This window comes from Schistocerca piceifrons, chromosome X, assembly GCF_021461385.2.
Source record: "Schistocerca piceifrons isolate TAMUIC-IGC-003096 chromosome X, iqSchPice1.1, whole genome shotgun sequence".
NCBI lineage: Eukaryota > Metazoa > Arthropoda > Insecta > Orthoptera > Acrididae > Schistocerca > Schistocerca piceifrons.
In genome coordinates, this window is record NC_060149.1 from 709556407 (window position 1) to 709580816 (window position 24410).

Genomic DNA, 24410 nt, shown 5'->3' on the forward strand with positions numbered 1-24410 from the left:
TAGTGAATGATTTATGTGAGTGAGTTACTACTGTTATTTTTGTAGTAGATACGAATGAGGTTGGTGGTACATTTGAAACAGTCACTAATTTGTAATAAAGTTTAGTTTACAAACGCTACGGACTGTCTCAACTCTAGCAACAATATTTGTAGTAAGATGGTATTAATTTTCACATAGACTGATTGCTATAAAGAGCAGTGACCTCTAGTGATCTCTTGCGGTAAGCATTTTGTGGAATAAAACGACTGTTCCGTAAGAAGATCAGAGGAACTGCAGGAAAACCAGCGTGCAAATCAGGCGAACGCATTTTAAATAACACGAAATTACACATATGTTCCAGAGACAGGCATTATCATAACAGTTAAGATCGTTCGGATGTTTTGGAGTACGATAATACCTCTGGCTAAGTACGCATAAAAGAGCACATAAATTAACATGGCTGCAGAAACAATACCAGGATTGATGAGTCTAGGTACACGTTAGAACACACACACACACACACACACACACACACACACACACACCAGTGGCAGAGAATGGATACGTCCAAGATACGTAGTATCAGACGATGTGTCACACTTGGTAACAAGCCACAGTGGAGGCACGTGATGGAGTTATTCTCATGCGATCGGTTTACATGTGTGGAAAGGGGCTACATCTACCATCGCCTCACATTACTACCTGAAAATTTGAGTCCCATTGTTCATACAGGGTGTTACAAAAAGGTACGGCCAAACTTTCAGGAAACATTCCTCACACACAAAGAAAGAAAATATGTTATGTGGAGATGTGTCCGGAAACGCTTACTTTCCATGTTAGAGCTCATTTTATTACTTCTCTTCAAATCACATTAATCATGGAATGGAAACACACAGCAACAGAACGTACCAGCGTGACTTCAAACACTTTGTTACAGGAAATGATCAAAATGTCCTCAGTTAGCGAGGATACATGCATCCACCCTCCATCGCATGGAATCCCTGATGCGCTGATGCAGCCCTGGTGAATGGCGTATTGTGTCACAGCCGTCCACAATACGAGTACGAAGAGTCTCTACATTTGGTACCGGGGTTGCGTAGACAAGAGCTTTCAAATGCCCCGATAAATAAAAGTCAAGAGGGTTGAGGTCAGGAGAGCGTGGAGGCCATGGAATTGGTCCACCTCTACCAATCCATCGGTCTCCGAATCTGTTGTTGAGAAGCGTACGAACACTTCGACTGAAATGTGCAGCAGCTCCATCGTGCATGAACCACATGTTGTGTCGTACTTGTAAAGGCACATGTTCTAGCAGCACAGGTAGAGTATCCCGTATGAAATCATGATAACGTGCTTCATTGAGCGTAGGTGGAAGAACATGGGGCCCAATCAAGACATCACCAACTATGCCTGCCCAAACGTTCACAGAAAATCTGTGTTGATGACATGATTGCACAATTGTGTGCAGATTCTCGTCAGCCGGCACATGTTGATTGTGAAAATCTACAATTTGATCACGTTGGAATGAAGCCTCATCCGTAAAGAGAACATTTGCACTGAAATGAGGATTGACACACTGTTGGATGAACCATTCGCAGAAGTGTACCCGTGGAGGCCAATCAGCTGCTGATAGTACCTGCACACGCTGTACATGGTACGGAAACAACTGGTTCTCCCGTAGCACTCTCCATACAGTGACGTGGTCAACGTTTCCTTGTACAGCAGCAACTTCTCTGACGCTGACATTAGGGTTATCGTCAACTGCACGAAGAATTGACTCGTCCATTGCAGGTGTCCTCGTCGTTCTAGGTATTCCCCAGTCGCGAGTCATAGGCTGCAATGTTCCGTGCTCCCTAAGACGCCGATCAATTGCTTCGAACTTCTTCCTGTCGGGACACCTTCGTTCTGGAAATCTGTCTCGATACAAACGTACCGCGCCACGGCTATTGTCGCGTGCTAGTCCATACATCACATGGGCATCTGCCTACTCCGCATTTGTAAACATTGCACTGACTGCAAAACCACGTTCGTGATGAACACTAACCTGTTGATGCTACGTACTGATGTGCTTGATGCTAGTACTGTACAGCAATGAGTCGCATGTCAACACAAGCACCGAAGCCAACATTACCTTCCTTCAATTGGGCCAACTTGCGGTGAATCGAGGAAGTACAATACATACTGACGAAACTAAAATGAGCTCTAACATGGAAATTAAGCGTTTCCGGACACATGTCCACATAACATCTTTTCTTTATTTGTGTGTGAGGAATGTTTCCTGAAAGTTTGGCCGTACCTTTTTGTAACACCCTGTATACAGCAATCCACTAGTGACCTGCACCTTCAACTGAACAGTGTATCATTTCGATACTCGTGAACTGAGTTAGAATGATTTGAGCAACACTTCACACACATGTGAGCACGCTTGTGCAACCCGTCCCATTAGCGTACTTGATCTCGGCCCTATTGTGTAAATCTGGGACGCCATCGAGCGAGGCGTGTGCGTCTTCGAGTCAGCTGCGCCCAATTTCATTATGTTGTGGGCGGCAGCTGAACGGTCATGATTGAGGATGGCTCCTCAACACTTTCGAAGTCTTCTGGAGTCGATGCCACGACATGTCGCTCTCATAATCAGGATGATAGGTACACTACTGGGCATTAAAATTGGTGCACCAAGAAGAAGTGCAGATGATAAACGGTTATTCATTGGACAAATGTAATTACATTTTCACGCAATTTGGGTGCATAGATACTGAGAAATAAGTACCCAGAACAACCATCTCTGGCCGAAATAACGGCCTTGACACGCCTGGGAATTGGACCAAACAGAGCTTGGACGGCGTGTACAGGTATAGCTGCGCATGCAGCTTCAACACGATACCTTAGTTCATCAAGAGTAGTGACTGGCGTATTGTGACGAGCCAGTTGCTAGGCCAACAATGACCAGACGTTTTCAGTTGGTGAGGGATTTGGAGAATGTGCTGGCCAGGGCAGCAGTCGAACATTTTCTGTATTCAGAAAGGCCCGTACAGGACCTGCAACATGCGGTCGTGCATTATCCTGCTGAAATGTAGGGTTTCGGAGGGATCGAATGAAGGGTAAAGCCTCGGGTCGTAACACATCTGAAATGTAACGTCCACTGTTCAAAGTGCCGTCAATGCGAACAAGAAATGATCGAGACGTGTAACCAATGGCACTCCTTACCATCACGCCAGGCGATACGCCAGAATGGCGATGACGAATACACGATTCCAATGTGCGTTCACCGCGATGTCGCCAAACATGGATGGGACCATCACGATGCTGTAAACAGAACCTGGATTCATTCGAAAAAATGACGTTTTGCCATTCGTGCTTCCACGTTCGTCATTGAGTACACCATAGCAGGCGCTCCTGTCTGTGATGCAGCGTCAAGGGTAACCGCAGACATGGTCTGCGAGCTGATAGTCCATGCTGCTGCGAACGTCGTCGAACTGTTCGTGCAGATGGTTGTTGCCTTGCAGACGTCCCCATCTGTTGATTCAGGGATCGAGACGTGGCTACACGATCCGTTACAGCCATGTGGAGAAGATGCCTGTCATCTCGACTGTAGTGATACGAGGCCGTTGGGATCCAGCACGGCGTTCCGTATTACCCTCCGAACCCACCGATTCCACAATCTGCTATCAGTCATTGGATCTAGACCTACGGTTATAGGCGCTTCAGTCTGGAACCGCGTGACCGCTACGGTCGCAGGTTCGAATCCTGCCTCGGGCATGGATGTGTGTGATGTCCTTAGGTTAGTCAGGTTTAAGTAGTTCTAAGTTCTAGGGGACTGATGACCTCAGATGTTAAGTCCCATAGTGCTCAGAGCCATTTGAACCATTTGATCTAGACCAACGCGAGCAGGAATGTCACGATACGATAAACCGCAATCGCGATAGGCTACAATCCGACCTTTATCAAAGTCGGAAACGTGATGGTACGCATTTCTATTCCTTACACGAGGCGTCACAACAATGTTTCACCAGGCAACGCCGCTCAACTGCTGTTTGTGTATGGGAAATCGGTTGGAAACTTTCCTGATGTCAGCACGTTGTAGGTGTCGCCACCGGCGCCATCCTTGTGTGAATGCTCCGAAAAACTAATCATTTGCGTATCATATCATCTTCTTCCTGTCGGTTAAATTTCGCGTCTGTAACACGTCATGTTCGTGGTGTAGCAATTTTAATGGCCAGTAGTGTAGATACTATGCTCTACTACCAATTCAGTTCCGTTGCTCACGACTGTATATCCTACTTCCGATCTCTAGAGTGAAGGAAAAGTATAATGTGGGAGTACGGTGTACAGGTTAATTTAATTGAGTCTTTCTCATACAGCAGTAAGCGTACTCACAGTATCGACCAGAGAGTTCATGGATGGCATGCTTTCGTCTGGGCGCAGCAGCGTGGGGCCGAACACGATGCCCAGGTTGCTGGCGGGCATGTTGTTGACGTCTGCCTCGTCGGCCACCCTCTTTAGGTGCAGCATGAGGGCCGCCAGTGTCAGGTAGTGCGACTTGGGCAGCCGTGCCACTAGCTCCCGGAAGCTCTGTACGCACCGCGCCCGGTCCAGGTCTTCGTCAGAAGCGAATTCTTTGGCCAGCCTGCAACATACATATTATTGCTTCTGTAAATTGACGAAGCCGTCCACTGTTTGCTGGATTTGTACTGCACACCGACCAGTGCAAAAAAGTGTAAGTGATTGAACTGCTTCCTCCCTGGTCTCAGCCGGCCGCGGTGGTCTAGCGGTTCTAGGTGCGCAGTCCGGAACCGCGCGACTGCTACGGTCGCAGGTTCGAATCCTGCCTCGGGCATGGATGTGTGTGATGTCCTTAGGTTAGTTAGGTTTAAGTAGTTCTAAGTCCTAGGGGACTGATGACCACAGTAGTTAAGTCCCATAGTGCTCAGAGCCATTTGAACCATTTTTGAACCTGGTCTCACCTCGAGTCGAGATTTTGAGAGCACACTATATAAATGGGCTGCGCGGTCATTATCTTTATCAACATTACGTTTAACTTCACACCTCCAAACTTCTCCTACACTATGTATGCCCTCAAACACCTTAATCACCGTGCACAGTCATCTGTCTTCCCCGCCTACATCTGTCGTCTTCTCATATTATTCCTATTTCTCTGTAGATTTTTGTAAAACTTCTTAAGTAAAATCCTATTGTTACCTCTTTTCTTCTAAGCACTAGCATTCCTCGTGCATGTCCTAACGCCTTTAACTGTCCTAGTCTCTTTTGCGTTCGTGAAATGTTCAACATTCCCCTCTGCTTTTTCCAGGACCTTCCCCAATTGCACAAACACAACATCCATCATCTAATCATGTCAAACAGCATCGTCTTTTAAATCGAAACACCCAATCACATGCATGTAACAAAATTATCGCAGCCGCAGAATGAATTTTCACTCTGTAGCGAACTATGCGCCGATTTGAAACTTCGTGACAGATTAAAACAGTATGCCTGATCTGAACCCCAATCTGTGACCATTGCCATTTGGGTCAAGTACTCTACAAACTGAGATGTCGAAGCATGACTCAAAACCGTCCGTAAAGCCTTACTTATGCCAGTACCTCGTCTCCGGTAGAGTTCTCGCCCATGATAGGCAAAGATCACAGATACGAGTCCCGATCTGGCGCACACTTTTAATCTGCAAACAAGTGACCGTACCTAAGATGTGTGCCACCAGTAATTTTAATCAAAACTGAGAAATATAAGAATAGTTTCATTGTATTTTAATATTATCATTTGAGTAGTGGAAGCTGTAGCAATTTTGTGTGACTTGTACTTTGCGTCCTACTGTAATTTCTAAATATTTTGTAGCAGACTTTAGTTATCATACATTATGTGCTGGTCTACTGCAATGTTACTGGTCTACTGTTAATGTTTTATTGTGAATAACACATATTTTTTAAAACAATATTCATTTATTTGGCATTTAGTCTTTGTATTAACATTTTGTGTCTATTGCACTTTTAGTCTTACTGGAATGTGCAGACTTTACTTACTAGAATGTAGTTTACATGAAATCTGAATACTATGTCTATGAGAGTTCTGGTGCAAAGAGCATTTTTGAGTCAAATTTCCAGGATGACGATCAAGAACCAATTTCACTATTCCCCCAACCAAAAAAATCTTATTTCGCTATATTCAAAAATTAAAACCTACATTAACACAATGAAAAGTGAAATTGAGAAAAAAATGGGATAATTAAAAAACTTAGGAAGTTATTGTAAAGGAAATCTTAATTTGCATTAAAAAATAAAATTTTAAAAATCTCAGTTTCCTATTCCAAAAACCAAATTCTCATTTATAAATTTTCAAATCTAATATTTTTTGTACTTTGTAAATAAGAACCAAAAAACTGCATGTGCCCATTTGAGAAAAAATTCTCATTTTCTCATTTAAAAATTTTCAAATCTAACAAATTTTATTGTTTATAAATCAGAACCAAATATATTATTTGTATATATTGAAAAAAACAAATTATCATTTAAACAATTTCAAATCTCATAAATTTTGATCTTTATAAACAAGAACCTCCAAACCCAAAATTTGAAAATTTACTTCTAATAGTAAACATTTTAATAAAAAAATAAAATTTCCTTCTCTATAAATGCAATAAAAAATGATGGGCAAAGCTGAGTTCTTTAAGAACTTAGAAAATTACTGCAAAGGTATGTGCAGAATGAGTTTAAAAGATTTAGAAAATTATTGTAAAGAAAAGGTTATTCAAATGTAACTATGGATGATTTGTTTCAATTTATTGAACCATTTACTAGGAAATAAATGAATAAAGAAAGAAATAAGAAAGAGGTAAAACATAAAACATTAGAATAACTTCGATCAATTGCTAAAGCAGAAAAAATGCGGAATTATTATAAACTTAGAAAATCCAGTTAACTGATCTTGTAGCAGATCCTGTCGGCAATATTAATAACGATGAAAACTGTAATGAATTGAGGAAAATCTGCAAAAGCTCTATATGAAGTCTGTTGAAAAAATAAGAAATTATTATAAATTTAGAAAGTGGCCATTCAGTGATCTTTTTAAAGGAACTGCAGTTAAAATTAATAATGATAACGATTTCAGTAAAAAATTTTCAAAAGACCTTCAAAAAATGAGTAAAACGAAAAATTAAAAAATTATTCTCTCCATAATAAACAACAATTAACCGATCTTAGCAATAGATCTGAGAATAAAATTAACTGTAATAATAATAATAAGAATTATTTTCAAAAACTTCTAGTAGATAAATATCAAAAATTAAACAAAAATTAATCAGAAAAATTTATCAAATTCCAGTTTTCTAAATTGATGAAGATTTTTTAAGATCAACAAATCCATTTTTAGAAAAGCTTCTCCTTTTGCATCAACAATAATAACTTATGGAATTAATAATATTGTTAAATTTTGGGGCCACAAGAATTGTAATCAAGTTAAAGCAAAAATAATCACCAAATTAAAGAATATTTTAAGTCAAAGAATGTTAACATGAAATTTTATGTTAATTTTAAGATACAAGAAGAATCACGAGAGTTTAATTTTAAAACATCTAATGAAGTTTTTATTAAGAACAACCAATTTAGAGGAATATTATCAGAAATCAACAAATAAACTATTAATTGAAATGACAGGTATGCAAAGGAAACAATCTGGTTCTTTTTTATTTTATAATGATAATTTAGAATTGAATGTTAATAGACACAATCCAAATTTAGGTTCTTGTTAAATTGTTGTACCAAAAATAATTGTAGATAAACGAGCTGTAGTGAATATAAAAAATAACGATCAAAATAGTTTTCATTATTTAGTAAAATCATCATTATAGCCTGTAGAACGTGATGCAGAAAGAGTTAGTAAATTTAACGTTAATGGATTAGAATTAGATGAAAATTTTGAAATAGAGAATATTAAATTTCTTGTTCAGCTAACAGATATTCCAAACACTTAACAGAAATAAAATATTTCACTTAATGTTTATGTATAGAAAACAGTGAAGAAAAAGAAGAAGAAGTTAGTATATCCTCTTTACCACACACACGACAAGCGAGTTAATCTTCTTTTAATTCAAAATAAAAATAATACAGTTGGATCAAAAATCTTTCTAGAAGAGTTACTACACAAACAACCAAGCACAATGGAAGAATTTATCTTTGCCATAGATGTCTAAGATATTTTGATTCACAAGAAAAATTAGACACTGATGAAAACTATTGTAAAGAAAAGAAAGAATTACAGTTGACTTTAGAAATTATAATATTTCATTACAAGTCCTTTTTGTAATTTATGCAGTTTTAGAATGTTTATTAAAATATTTTCAAACTTGTCAACCAAATCATGAAAATATTAAGTTAATAAATTACAAAAACATTTACCAATGTTATTAAGTTATTATTTTAAATTTTTCAATAGTGATTATAAAAATCCTCTTATTTATACACCACAAAAACTCATTGAAATGTTAAAAGAAGAATCAAGAGAAATTCCTAGAATATATAGTCAAATATGACCCTGAAATTGACTAAAGAAGATGTAATCAGTTATAAAAATACAGAAACTTATTATATTTGTGAAAAAGAATTTGAATTTGGAGAAAAGAAACTAATAGAGCATTGGTCTTTAATGGGAAAATATTTAGGAGCTGCACATCAAGATTGCAATCTTAATTATAAGAATCCTTCCTGTTTATATTCCAAATCAAACAAATTTCAATGTTCATCTGTTTATTAAAGAATTAGCAAATGTTATAAAAAATAATGAGTCAATTCCAAATAATGAACAAAAATATATTTCTTTCAGTAAACAAATTGAAGATGGATTAACTTCAAGATTTGAAGATACATTTAAAGATTATGAAATCAAGTACTGATAAATGATCTTCTGATCTTACAGAACAACAATTCAGATAAACAGCAAAATATTTTGAACGTGAACAATTAGAATGAATATTTAAAAAAAAGACGTTTATGGCATGAAGATATGGACTCTGTAGAAAAAATAGAAAAAACTAAATCACCTAAAAAGAATGTTTTTATTCAAGGCTTGATAAATATAATATTTCTAATCAAGATTATGAAAGACTCAGTTTTAGATAATTCTATATCAAAAATCCTAGACCCATATACAAACATATAATAAATCTAATGTTTTAATTTTAGGAAATATTTTTGAAATTTTTAGAGATACATATACTAAATCTTATAAACTTAACCCATCACGATCCTTTACAGCTCTGAGATTATCTTGGGAATCTATGTTAAAATTGACAAAAACTGAATTAGACTTTTTCATTATTAATGTATGATTACGTTTATTGAAAAAGTAATTCAATGTGGAATTTCCCAAAGTATTAAAAGACATGCATAATCAAATACCAAATACATGAAAAAATTTATACTAACATAACAATCAATTAATATTGCAAATTTAGATGCAAATAATATATTTGATTGAACAATATCTCAATTTATACCATTTCAAAAATTCGAGTGGACAGATCCAAAATATTTTAATGTTGAAAAAATACTTAAAACACAAGAGTTATATTTTCAAAGTTGATTTAGAATATTCAAGAGGAACACATGATTTACATTATGATTTTCTTTTAGCAACAATAGGAGGAAATAAATCATAAAAACAATAAATAATAAAGGAAATTAGTTTTAGGTAATAGAAATCTTAAGCGATATTTAAATCTTGGATTAAAATTAAAGAAAACTCATAGAGTCTTCTCTTTTAAACAATCAGAGTAGTTGAAGAAATATATCGATTTTATTATAGAAATAAGAACAAAGACAGCTAAAGATTTTGCAAAAGATATGGACAATTTAATGGGCAAATCTGTGTTTAGTAAGACAATGACAAATATTAGAAATTGAAAATATATTAAAAAATAACAGATCCAGGGAAATATACATATTATATTTCAAAACCAAATTACGAAAATACTACAATATTCTGAAAAGATTTAAAAGAATGATACAGCTCCAGAGCAAAAAATATTTTCTTACGAGAATTAAACAGTTTTAAAGAATATATAAATGATGTATTATCAGATTTAAACAGTTGTACAGTTGGTAAAATGACTTTTAAAAGATGTAAGCAATTGCATAGAAGAGTAAGTAAAAAAGTAAAAATTTAATTAGTTTGTAATATTTTTTCATGGTATGCTAATATTAGATGTTTTGGTAAATAAAATCGGCAAACTAATTTCTCACAAAAAATTCAACTTTTAGATAATCACGTCCTTTATCTTTTTTACATTTTAAAGCTAATTACACATCTTTTGAATGATCACTGTTATGAATATATTTAGAAGAATTTTTAATTTCCTTTGCACATTTTTAACATATAAATCTTATAATATACCAGATACAAAGAAGCACTCTTTTATCTAACAATCTTTACAACCCTATTTTGGGGAAACTTAAGTCTTGCTGTTGTAATTTCTTTATGAATTTTTTTGTCTTCATTGCACAGTGGACAAATCGTTTTAATTTCGCTTTCCATTTGTAATGAAATAATTTTATTGAATTTTAAAAATAAAAATATTTAAATAGTTATACCTATGAAAGGAGTAGCACTTGGATTTAGAAAATAATTAACTCATTGATAATCGTAAAAATGTTTCAATAATATTGATGGAAATAATAATCATTAGTATAAAGCAAAAGATGTTGCAGAGTTATTAGAGATAAGGACACTGATCAACTATTAGAAAAAGTAATGACAAAGATGATTCTATGATATTTTGAATTTTAAAGAGGTAATTCAGTCACCCTTAAAAAATTAAAAATGCACCATATTTATTAATAAATCTGGAATATATTGTTATGTTATTAAATAATTTATGTCATTAAATAATTTAGAAACTGGGTTACTCATGATGTTTCACCATCCACTAGAAAATATGCCAAATGTAAAATTAAAGAGAAAATAATTGATTTGGAAAATTTCAATAAAATCAAAGGTAAAACTATAGAAGATTTAAAACATGTAATACATGATGCAATTGAAATAATAGTTGAAGCAAATGAAGAAATACACACATTATTACCACATGCATCAATTGAATTAAACGATGCGAATTTAAGGCTAACTATAGTTATTTTAATATTATATGATTATATTGTTAATGATGATTATTATGTTATTTCAACTCAGTTAAAAGCGTACATTATCAAATACATAATAAGAGATATATAAATATAAATATTGTTTTAAGTATTAATTATGTGCTGTGTTCAGTAAATTTTTATAACTAAATGAAAGGAAATTATATTATAAAAATTACTTCAGTATTTTACATAATTATTCATAGGAACAATTGAGTGAAGATAGATATTGACTAACAAATTTTCTTAGAATATAAAACTAAATTCCCAAGTACTTTTTCATAATTAAATTTCATGTAACAGTCATAAATATATTTGTATATATCTAATAAAATTTTCTAATTCCCTACTTGATTCTAGCAACTAAATTTTAAAATCATAAATTATTTTGACATTAATTCTTTTTTGTTAACCCTTATTTGAATATCAAAAAAGATTCCATCTCCTTTAATAAACCCAATGAACACTATTAAAATTATAATCAGTATCAAACATGACTAGATTTACAATAATGTATTCCATTTATATAGAAAATTTATTAACATTTCAAAAAATTTGTGTTAGTTTATTTAACTAACTTTTGTGTGAGTTATAGAAACCTAACCATTTTACATAAACTTTATTACCATTCTTATTTGAAGGTTTCTCAGAAGGCAAACATCTCGAAAATTCGTTTTGAGAAATTTGTCTTCACAAAAAACATTTTATTGGTTCACCTCTTAAATCTTTTAGGTTATATCTGACTCGATTGGAATGATTAACATCTCCAATTTCAAAAATTTCTTATGAGCAATCTGTTTCATATCCTTTTTCTAAAATTACTCTAATTTGCTAATTCATTATCACCAATTTTATATTTATATTCAGTATCTAATAAATTTGTGGTTTTAAATAAGATTTTTCAAATTCTTTAATTTACATCATTCACAGCCATTTTATAGTTGAATGATTTGTGAAATTATATTCATGAATTAATTTAGAAACTATGACACCCCTTTTAAAATTTCCTTGAACAGCAAAGTTTATCAAGATTTTTTTCTTTTATGTTCCTTCAATCCATTTAGCAACAGTTGTTTGTAGTTCATTAAAAGTTGAATAATGATTAATTTTTCAATAATTCTGGAAATTATTAAATACAGAATTGTTTACCATCATATATATATATATATATATATATATATATATATATATATGAATGTTTTTATATATATATATATAAATGCAATATTTCATGTTTTTTGACACTTATTTATTCGAAAAATCAGCTATATTTTTGGTTTTTCATCTTTAACTTGATTGTCCAACAAATTTTGAAAAAACATCTATAGCACATAATAAATATTTTTATCCTTTATTCGTTTTTTAAATTCTTTTTAATTTTCGAGAATCCTTTTTGAGTAAAGCAACTTGTCTTAAATCATCTATTACAAAAGAAATTAAATATTTTCTTTTAAAATTCTTTCTAATTGGTTTATGTATTTCATTAGTAATATTTTCACGAATATTTAGTACAACATATACAAAAAAATTTTAACAAATTTCCTCTTTGTTTTTTACAAATGGGACGAATTCCTTACGTTCTTTGTTTTCCATTAATTGTAGTTAATTTATGAGGATGAAGTGCTCAGTAAACTTTTTGCACAATAATTGTTATTATTGTTCTCCAATATTAAGAATAAAAATAAATTAATTTATTCGTCAAACCAAAGAACCGTTACATCATGCATTTTTAATGCAATATTTTAAACTTACAGTTAAAAATTTGACTTGTGAACTATTTTAAGTGATTATCATGAGTTATTTTATAATGCTTGTCAACAACTCTCATCAGAATATGATATATCAGTAAATATTAAAACTATCTTTATGTTTTGACCAACAACTAGAAATTTTGAAGCATAAAAACACGTTCATATTTGTCCACCTCTGCTGATGAAAATATCTTCACATATTTTTTCTTAAAGATTACTTAACTCTGTTTTACTAGCACAACTAAGTTAAAATACGACTATATTCAGCTTTTATAAGAAGATTTGATAATTAATTCTGTGAATAGCGTAGCTGCACTACATGTCTTGCATGAATTAGTTTATTTACATTCACAATTCTTTTACCAATATAGCCACCATAACCTCTAGTTATTTTACAAATTTGAATTACATCCTGTCGAAAACGCTTAATTACTTTAATTACTTTTTGGGTCTACTGTGAATGAAAATCATTGATTGTTGATTGTAACTATTCAAATGATGGTTTTATGTTTTTATTAATTTTCATTATATTAATGACTGAAAATTTTTTATTTTAAACTAAAAATCTTAAAATTTTAAAATTAACCCATTATGAATATTATGATCTAATGACTGAAAAATCCTTTGATTTTCCTCAATCATTATTGGGTTTCTTTCTAAAAATGTCAATTTCTTTAATTGCAGAGTTCCAACATGATCAGATATATTTAATTTAACTATTCCACGGTTTAAATTTTTTGCTTCATTAGGTAATTAAACAATCATAAAAACACATTGAAAATGTTTAATTTTTAATTGCTTAATTAATTTTTCTATATCGAAAATAGTTAAATGTTTGTTTCTCTTTACGATTATTTCTTTGAAATTATTTTTACTCCTTTTCCTTTCCTTGTCATTTAAAATTATGGTTGTTTCTCTTCTTCATTTTGTGTGTCACCTTTTTTTATTATTTAAAACGACATTGGCAATCGCTGTAGAGTCACCAGCAAGCAAACCAATTGTTGCTAAAGAAGGTAATGCAGCTAATTGAAGTGCCAACCATCTTTCCGTTTTGTTACATGTTCAACCTTTATTTCACAACAAGAATAATTCATGAAACTAATAAATTTCCACACGTTTTTTTCTTCTTATTTCTTCTTTGAACGCCAGTTAAAAATTAGTTATTAATATTAAATTGTTCGCCATTGAGTTTAAGTATAATTGATTTTGGTTTTCTTTTCCTACTTAGTAGCAAAGTATAATCAGTCAAAAGTTTTTCATTTATACAGTTTAAAAAGGTTTGAAATTTAAATTTCCATCCACTTTCATCAACTTCTCATCCCATTATTAATTTTCAATTTTAATACATAATTCGTATAGCTGCAGTTACAGCTACTTCTTCTCAAAATGAAGACTGGATTTATTCTTTCAGTTACAGCTAATTAAAGGTCTTTATCAACTTGATGTCTAGATTCTTAATCTTTATGGTCAATATAGGCAATATCATCTAATTTTTTCCTGGATTATCAGCTGTTAATCTATCTTGCAATTTAGTAAAAGGTCCTCGCTAAGAACTATTCAATAGATACACCTCTGGCTTTGGTAAATTACATACACCCCAATTTAGTAATGCCTTACCATGTTCTTCACTTTTCCATAATGTATATGGTGTATTATGCAATAATCTAATCAAAAATGGTATTACATTGCTATTATTAATAATATAATCGCTAATTTGTTTGTTAACATTTGCATTATTTTCACTTTCTCATTATGATAGTATTTATTTCCTGCCTAATTTTCAACATAAATTACTGTTAATCTATCAGTTAAATTTCTAACATCATTGATCCCATTAGAAACACCAGGTTTTTCAGAATATTTTAAGATTTTTTTCTGGAAAACTAGGAAAATATTCTTCAGCAATTGTTTAATCAAATTATTATATTTACTTTGTCTACTTAATTCTAGTCTATGTAGATTTCTTTCATTATATACAGCATTTGAATCAAATAAAATTCTTGCACAGTTTTGTAAATCAAGAGAATAAAATTCTGTTCCTAAATCACATCTTTTTTAATTGAGTATATCATTAATCCAAATGTTGCTTCATATTTTTTACACCAATATTTATTTTATCACCATTGAGCTACGTTGGTAACATACCAATATATTTACAATGAGCAACAGGTATTAACTGAAAACACGATCTTCACTGTGATTGATAAAACCAAAAATCCCTTGAATTATATTTATTTTCTAACATTTTTCCTTTTTATTTTAATATTATTTCTTTTCAATACTTTTCTAATTAAGTATTCATTTTACATTCACTAAATGTGTAGTCACTCTTAGGAATAATATCATCATCTTTTCCATGTACTGGAATAACATTAAATTTATATAAATATTGTCAATTATAAGGGAGCATCTGTTTTTCAACTTTACTGTTTTTTTCAATTGGTTGGTTAACTTTTTCTATTATATCGATAACAGGTAGATCTTCTTCTTTAAGTTTTTCATATTCATTTCTTAATTCTTTTTTCTATTTCTTAAACTCTTCATTCTTTCACTTTTCCGTTTATTTTCGCTTTTTTTTAAAATTTGTGATAATGTTTTGAAAACATTTATTAATAACAAAATTAGGGTAATCGTTTTTATTTTTAGTTTAATGATTTCATTTATCATTTATGTTTAGTGTTTTATTTTTAATGTTTATGTTTCATTTTTATGTTTATGTTCAAAATTTAAAATGTTCTGAAACCCTTCTCCATATTTACCTTCCTTAATAGTTCTATCCATATCTATTGTTATACTTAAACAAAAACAATTTATTCCTTTATGTCTTCCTCTATTAAAATATTCACTAACTATATCTTGATTTTCGAAACTAAAATCATCGAAAACTACAACTGAATTTTTTTCGCATTCATCTAATGGAATAATTTCGTCGTGATTTTCAATGAAACTAACAATTAGATCTTTAATTTTATCTTCATTTCTTTTTAGAAATTCTTGATATTTTGGCTGATCTAAGTTTTTTCAATAAACATACAAATGATTAATTTTTCTTAATTATCTATCCTGGTGCTAAACTATAATTATAAATCATTAAAGTTTTTTTTCTCAACCCACTTGGTCATATAATAGCACTTTGAATAGAATTTGGTGAATGTTTACCAAGTTGATTTTTTGATTTCTTTTCAATAATTCACGTTTTTGAGTCGCAATCTGTCATTTACTTACATAATTTTTTACTAATATAAATGAGTATATTTTTTCAATTGAGTGATAATTCTTCTATTCTGAAAAAGATCATAGATTGTTTGTGTAAGAGCAACTGCTAAATACATTTTGCTTGTTGGTTTTTATTCTGATTTTTTAACTCCAAATATTACATCAAAAAATAATTAACTGTACTGTGTTGGCGAAATGATAGAAATTGCTTTTGGGCAATATAGTTTGAAAAATATCGACAAATTTATCCATTGAAAAAGTCCAATTTTATCTATATTAAAGCAGATAATTTAATTATAATTGTTTTATTGTTTAGTAATCAAATTATTGAACGTAATGCATAAACTGTGGTTAAGGTTTTCCTAAAATTACCACATTATAATTAATTAATATAAATTTACATCGAGCTGATGGAATATTTGTTAAACATAATTATCATTTTCATCAAGCAACTAATATTATTGCTTCTTTTAAACCTAATTATGAATTTGGAGGACCTATAATTTGTGAACCAAATCATCATATTAAAATTCCAACTTTCAATACTTTTCAGTATTTAGAAATTACTATAACTGATTAAAATGATAATTTCATTGACTTCACTGGTTCTAATGTAACACTTATTTTAATGATGAATTAATGAATTTGTTCCTTATTAAATCATGAACCAATTTTTTCATACCCTGTTAATGAGGAAACAAAAAAATAATTTAAAGCTTCCTAACCAGGAAACCGAAATTAACATGAACTTTGATGATTTTTCGATTCATCCTAATTTTTCGCAATTTATATGGCTTTTGATGTTATTCATACAGATGGAAATGATTTCTTGTGTATGATGGAAAATCAAATATTAAATTAACTGATAATTAAGTTTTAAAATTGATTGATGCTAGTACTATTAAAGTAGCCAATAATGTTTTATCTAGAATTGAGCATCCTTTTAATACTGCTTCAATTCTTATTCAGTTAACTACCTTCCCTTGAATGAATGAAACAAGGAAGGACATATTCTTAACCATGGAAAAATTAAAACTAAACAAATTGAAGTTCGTTATCCATTACAATAATTTGGTGGACTTTTTAAAGACTGTAATGGAATTATGTTTGAAGGTGATTTAATTGTTGTATTTACTTGGAGTTCGAGAAAAGATTAAGCTAATTCTATTCTTCATTGGAATACTGATAATAATAAATCTACACTCTAGAAAGAAGTTAAAATAGTTGTTAAAATTAAGGAAATTCGTGTTTGTGCTGTAAAATATGAACCAAAATATTCACTTGTATTTGAACAAGAAAGACTGGAGAATCAAAATGTTACAGTTTCCATCCTTGAACTGCAAGCAATTCAATTTGCTTGTTTACATGAAAAAAGAATTTTGAACTAGATGTTACTAATTGTTATAATTCTACAGAATATGACATGCCTTAGTATATTCTTGTTGTTTTCCAAACTAACCAAAAAATATCAATTACTTGATTCTTCTTTATTCGAACATGTTCAATTACATAATTACTATATTAAAAATAGGAGAAATGAAGATTTCCACAAGATTTATGGAATCTTGATCCACCAAATAACTTTTAAAGGCTGATGATTCTCTTAGAGATTTTAAAAAATAAAAAAATTATGTAAATATAAGGTCTTTCAATTTTATTCAAAATCATCAGATTTATGTGATCAATTTGACTGGAAGAATGAATGTTTTAAATACTCAAAAAGTAACAATGAAATTATATGCATTCTTTAATGGGAATATTCCAAATAATACTATTGCTTCTCTTATGATTCCCAACATAATATACTTACTCAAGATTTTTGATTAAGTAAAGGAACGAAAATTTAGAAAAAATTAAAGATCTCTTAACCTCTTGTTTTCGTTCCCATTTGAATTATTTTCATAAAACTGAAGAAGATCGAAACTGTGATCCTTTTGTTTTTCAAAAATTAAAATTTGGTCCAAATGTATTGAAAAGATTTTAATTTTATTCCTTAAATTTTTCCTATATAAATAAAAATGTCCAAGAACTGTAACACTGAAAACCTAGTAAGTGAATTTAACAATTATAGTAATGGCTCATTAGAATTTTTAGCTAAATTATAAGAAGTTAAGAAACATAAATCTTGTGTAATTTCAAAAGCTGAACTTTTACCTACTAAATTTGGAGATAAAATTTTACTACCCGTAGATAAAATTATAAAATTACTCTTCCAGATTGTTATACTAAAATTTTTAAAGATGATGTTGATAAATTCGATAAACCTGTAAATTTAAATTTTGTGTAGCGCAGTAAAAAAGTAAATAAAGTTCATCCAACTCATGTTTTGTAATTTGAATAAATTTAACATTTTCGTATTTCCTTTTAATTAAGATTTGCTTTGCTATAATTTTCTAAGGGTTTTAAATAACTCAGGCTTGTTCACCATTTTTTCCATTGTAATTTAGGGAAACACAATTTTTTGGTTGGGGGAAAGTGAGAAACCGGGTTCTAGGTTGGCATCCTAGGAATTTTCACTCAGAAATGCTCTTTACACCAAAACACTCTTAGTCCTACTACTATTGCGTGTAGTTTGAACGTGATTTGTGGGATTTATGTTCATTTATGTTTGTATATTTCATATATTGCGGATAAGATAATTTATTTCTCTCTTCCCTGTGTTAAGAAATGAAGGAAGGAAGGTTAGAGTCTAACATCATGTCTGTAGTGTGGTTATTAGAGATGGGGCAGAAGCTCAGATTATGGAAGGATGGGGAAGGAAATTGGCCAGTTCCTTTCCAGAGGAATCATCCTGGCGTTTTCCTGGACTGATTCAGGGAAATCATGGGAAACCTAAAGCTGGATGGTTGGAAGGCTGGATGGCGATTTCCTCCCTAATGCAAGTGTAAGCACTGCATCACCTAACTCAGTATCTGTGTTAAAAGTTTTAGAATTTAATTATTCTACAGTCATAGATATTGTGTGTTTCAGTGTGGCAATAAATTTTGATCTGAATATGTCCCATTTTATTATCACACTGTAATTTAAAATAAATGTATCGTTATACTGTAGTGAGGAACTCATCTCCTCTATTATACATAATCATGTGTGTCTCATCAGAGGAATAATAATTTTGTGTCACTGTGTGTTAGAATTCAGAGATCATATGATGCAGGTACTTTACTGCGACTCTCGTGCAGTGCCTATCATTTATTTGTATGTACTCTCTCTCAATTTCTTTCCCTATTCAGATGCATCACACTATAGTCAGTTAAAGCCCTTAACAGTTGTAACATAGAATGTGTAATGACCACTCGATTAGACATTTCCTGCCTAAAGATATGACAAAATATTCTGTGCAGTACTTAACATCTTTAGTCTCCAAGATTTGGTTTATAGCACACTATTGGCTTCACAGACGCTAGACATTTGTTATCTGATGCTAATTTAATAAGCTATTGTTTAATAAGGCTTGTTATTAATCAACAAAGAGTAGGGTAACAAAACCTTGTTTGTTTGCCTTTCACTTTTAAACATCAATCTACATTTATTATAAAACCGCAACAGAATGTAACGTCTGTGTGACAAAAGAGGCATGGAAAAAGATTGAAAACAAACTGATTGTTATATGACTGGATGGTGAATTATAGCAATTAGTAATATTATTAAGGGGTAACGCAGGAGGTGAGACGTGAATTATTTTCGATGAATCAAGAACAGTCCATTCGCAGAGGTTAATATTTTGCGAAAAGTAAGGATGTAAAATCTTTACAGCATTGGACACCAGTGAAGTACAAGGTTCTAATCCCAGAAAGGATGAGGCACGCTACTAGATGAAATACATTTCAAATAAGTAGAAATTCAAGGGGAATGCATCAGCTCTAAGTTTTTACATAGTAGTATAAGTCACTCTGAAGAACCTGTTTTGTAGCTGACTTGACGACTGTCAACAAAATGTCACCACCTGGCCAACAAGAATTTTATAGGCCCTAGGGAGAAGTTTTCTTTCTGGAAGATGGTGGAAAGAAGAGTAGCTGACATCTGGAAGATCACTTTTGTTAGCAAATAACAGGTTCCAGCTCTGGAAATCTACTAGGCATTCTATTCTATTCGAAATTTATATTACAGATTTCTGAAACTTCAGACTGATATTCTTTCAATGGTCTGCAGCCACTAGTTCGATACTGGAGATGGGTTATCGTCTCCATCTACGAAGTCTGATAATGGCTTGCTAGCGGAAACCCTGTAGCCTGGCCTGGCTCTAAGTGACGTGAAAACCGAGATAGAATTCGTAACTTAGACGAAGTTATCGCAAAACGACTAACACGTCGCCTCAACCAACATATTCTGTTCGTCCTGTCCCAACACTGTAGATATAAACTGATTCTTCCCGAATGTTCTTCAAAACATCCACCCTATATTCTTCAACAAATAACACTGCCGGTTCATTCCGTACATCAGCGGAATGGTTATTGTATATAAGGGGGGCATTAAGTCAGTAAAGCAAACACATTTTTTCTCCGCTACGGTTGGAAAACTGCAGAATTTGTTATGGGACATCGTGGAATATCCGCACTTCAGCTCCTATAGTTTCATGAAGTTCTGATTGATGGTGGCGCTATGCATAGCCTTCAAAATGGGGTACGTAATGGAACTGGGTTCCCAGCAGAGGGCTGTTACTGAGTTTCTTCTGGCGGAAAACCAGAGCATCGCAGATGTTCATAGGCGCTTGCAGAAAGTCTACGGAGTCCTGGCGATGAACAAATGCACTGTGAGTTGTTGTTGGGTGAAGCGTTTGTCATCATCGTAGCACGGTGGCGAAAACCTGCCCCACGCCCGCGTGTTGGCCGGCCACACACCGCTGTAACTCCTACAATGTAGGAACATGAGAACACTCTTATTCGATAATTTTTAACATTTTTATGCAGCGACAGCAACTGATATTGTTTATATAAGAATATACAGCCTACTGTTGCAGGTTAACTTTATCGTTTACCTAGGTTTCAACGTTAGTAATAACGTCTTGTTCAGAACCTGCAAAAAGTTAACATTATAATGTGCCAGTAAATTATATTAGATATGGTCATCCTACAGGATGCAACGTGTAGTACTTACATAAAATATTATTTAAATGTTTGCCTAAAACAAGCCATGTCCTAATTTGGTTCATACCCTTGAGAAAGACTGTGATAAGTCAGCGAAATCAGGCGTATATAAGATTATGTGTGACGATTGTCCATGTTAGTACATAGGTCAAACAGGCAGAGCTATAGCAGTAAGGTTTAAAGAACATCTTCCAATAAAGGGCGTAGGAACACGGTCGTCAGCCTTTGCGGAACATCTGGTGCAAATGGCTCATACACCAAAACCTTTACGTGGCATAGAGCTACTACATCACGAAGTTAAGGGCTATAGACTCGACACGCTTGAGGAACTACAAATTTATGCACACCGAATTACAGATAGAGGCCATTTACTGAACGATCAACTGTATCTAAAAAATAGGGCATACTTCGAGGGCTTCCAGCCTATATTAGGTTTACAATAATTCATAATGCATGTAACCATTACAGTTTCTATAATAATAGAACCTTTCCTACAGATGTTCATACGAGATTTGTTGGTCAGTTTATAAGGCTCTGTAGTAGAATGTAAACCGTAGTCATGCTGGATACTGTAATTAACTTACAACAGTAAAGTATAAAATTAATGCATGGTAAAAATGTTATCTGACACGTGCGTAATAAGAGTTTGATTCTATACGTCTCGCGCATGCGCGCCACCCTCTGTGAGGCAGACCGTGAAGCCCTCGCGGTCCGCAGTCCCTAGTCACACGACGAGGCCCATACAACGGGCTTAAAGTGAATTGCTACAGCTTGTTTAATAGAAGTGACAAAACCTTATGGTTATGCATCAAGTTTTATAAAGTTGACTTAGGACATGGCTTGTTTTAGGCAAACATTTAAATAATATTTTATGTAAGTACTACACGTTGCATCCTGTAGGATGACCATATCTAATATAATTTACTAGCACATTATAATATTAACTTTTTCCACGTTCTGAAGAAGACGTTATTACTAACGCTGAAACCTAGGTAAACGATAAAGTTAACCTGCAACTGTAGGCTGTATATTCTTATATACTCTTATTAGAGGTTATCGACGCATCACAATGAAACACCCCTCTTCACAACTGGACACCTCTGTTGGTAAGCCTGAAACAAGTTTGAGCACCCGAGAGGAACTCACAGAACTTAATGAATAGTTCTTCGTCATCTACCCTAAAGCCAGGATCTCGCATCTACCGACTTCCATCTGTTTGGCCCAGTGAAAGATGCACTTCATGGGAAGCAGCACGTGGATGATGGGAAGGTTACTGAAGAAGTAAGACGTTGACTCCAGCGTCGACCAGCAGGATGGTACCATGCCGGCACGCAGGCCCTCCCAGTAAGGAGGCCTTCATATTTAATGGAGGTTACATCGAAGAATAGGGTTTTTAGCCGAAAGAGTGAAATTAATTAGGTGTATAGGAATCCTGAATAAAACCGACGAGCTTTCAGAAGAAAATGTATTGCACTACTGCCTGAATGCTCCTCGTACTTTTAACACTATCAAAACAGTAGCACCAACATAAAGAATTTGTTATTAAGATGTAGAAAGATCAGAGGAAACTGATCGCAGACTAGTATTAAGTACTTTAGCGGCTCAGCACGGCAAAAAGTCAGTAGTGTATTAAGCTGGTGATGTACCTAAACTATAGTTGCACAGATCACTGTTAATAACAAGAGAAGCTCACCTCACAAAATCTGGATAGAGCTTGAAGGACAGCAGCGGCTCGGGGAGCTGCCGTAGGTATATCTTCAGCACATCTGCGATCACATTTGGATGAATATCTGAGAGGTCAACAAGGTCCCCACCTATTTCAAAAGCGTTGCACAGCTTATCCAATTTTGTCTTCACTCCAGACACCCTGTATATGCCCTGTGACACACAGAGAAATGAACTTCTCGATCGATGTTGTACGTTAGGTGGCTGTGAGAGAGCGTGTAAATTGTATGCAGTAGACTTACCTTTGACTGCCGACCACGGGCGTCTATTTCATCGATACACTTACAGATAATAAACGGAATGAGGTGTGCCGTTTCTGACAAGTAGTTATTCAAGTCTGTTCCGAACACTGGTACTTTGCGAGGCAGACGGCGATGACCACACGTGATAGAAAGCCCTACAACGCACTTCTTGTGGCACACCATTCCACACTGAAACACAGAAGCCACATGTACGCGTTACTTCTTTTTATCTATTGAGTTATTTAAAATGCAAGGTTAAGGCCATCAGGTTCTCTCTTACATCTGATCGGGCATTCTACGTATCTTACATTTTCTTCAAGCAACGTTATAATTTACATCTAACATGGACTACAATATTTGTAAATTACTATAGTTGAGACAAAATCGCAGTTTACAGTCTTTCGTGAGAAATTCACAAAGACGAATTACAGGCAGGCGGGATTAAACTGTGGTACTAGTAGCAGTGGACATAAGAGAAGGGGATAGATAAAGGAACGCGATAAAACCCAAATACTAAAAAGAAGGGAAATGAAAGAGGCTTGACTGACATAAATGAATACGAATACATTTCCATTACTGTTTGAAAGAGGGATATCGGGCCATATACGACAAGTTTTGACAAACGTTATGCGGTTGACAGAAAGAAGTGCTTCATCTTCTTAAGAGCAGTAGGTCAGTGAACTGTGCACAACGTATAGGGTAGCTTATTCAAGAGCCGTTGAGTTTGCGAATTCTTTGTTTTATGGATGGAGACATCTATGATACTAAATAAGTGAGAGCTTGTCTTGCGGTAATGGTGAGATGACACGTACTTCGTATTACATCTCTGATGCAAGGTACTGGTGTACATGCGCGCTGGCGAGCAAGGAACTACACATAACATAATATTGCCCCGTAAACTGTCTGGTCGTAACCAACCTAACTGAATGTATGAAGCAGTGAAATGATCATATAAACGGATTTTGCTAATGCACACACACAAGCATTCATGATTAATTCCAACAGTCTCCACACTTCTCACTACTTTCGGCATGTTGGATTACATCTAAATAGTGGAGGTTTGGTGGAACGAGTGACTGCACAAATTTACGTTTCGCATCCAACTGAGATTTGTTACGAAGCATATTGAAGGTATAGAGTAAAGTGAAAGTCTTCCTGCATGTAGCGACAGTATTTCCTAACTGGTTGGGATGCTCATCCAAAGTTACATCCAAGTTCTTCACTGTTTTATGATATGGTATTGGAATACCATTGAGAAGAGTGGGTGGTAACTCT

General features: G+C 33.3%; 1 protein-coding gene across 1 annotated transcript in view; it reads right to left on the reverse strand.

Annotated features, from left to right (window-relative positions):
- The window catches only part of LOC124722659 (rho GTPase-activating protein 45-like), a 699512-nt gene that overhangs the window by 93121 nt on the left and 581981 nt on the right, over positions 1 to 24410 (reverse strand). Inside the window, exons 14-16 of the mRNA XM_047247804.1 lie at positions 23136 to 23324; positions 22862 to 23046; positions 4351 to 4600 (exon numbers count right to left, since the gene is read on the reverse strand). Coding sequence (XP_047103760.1) covers positions 4351 to 4600; positions 22862 to 23046; positions 23136 to 23324 — 624 coding nt within the window. The remainder of the gene's footprint in view (positions 1 to 4350; positions 4601 to 22861; positions 23047 to 23135; positions 23325 to 24410) is intronic.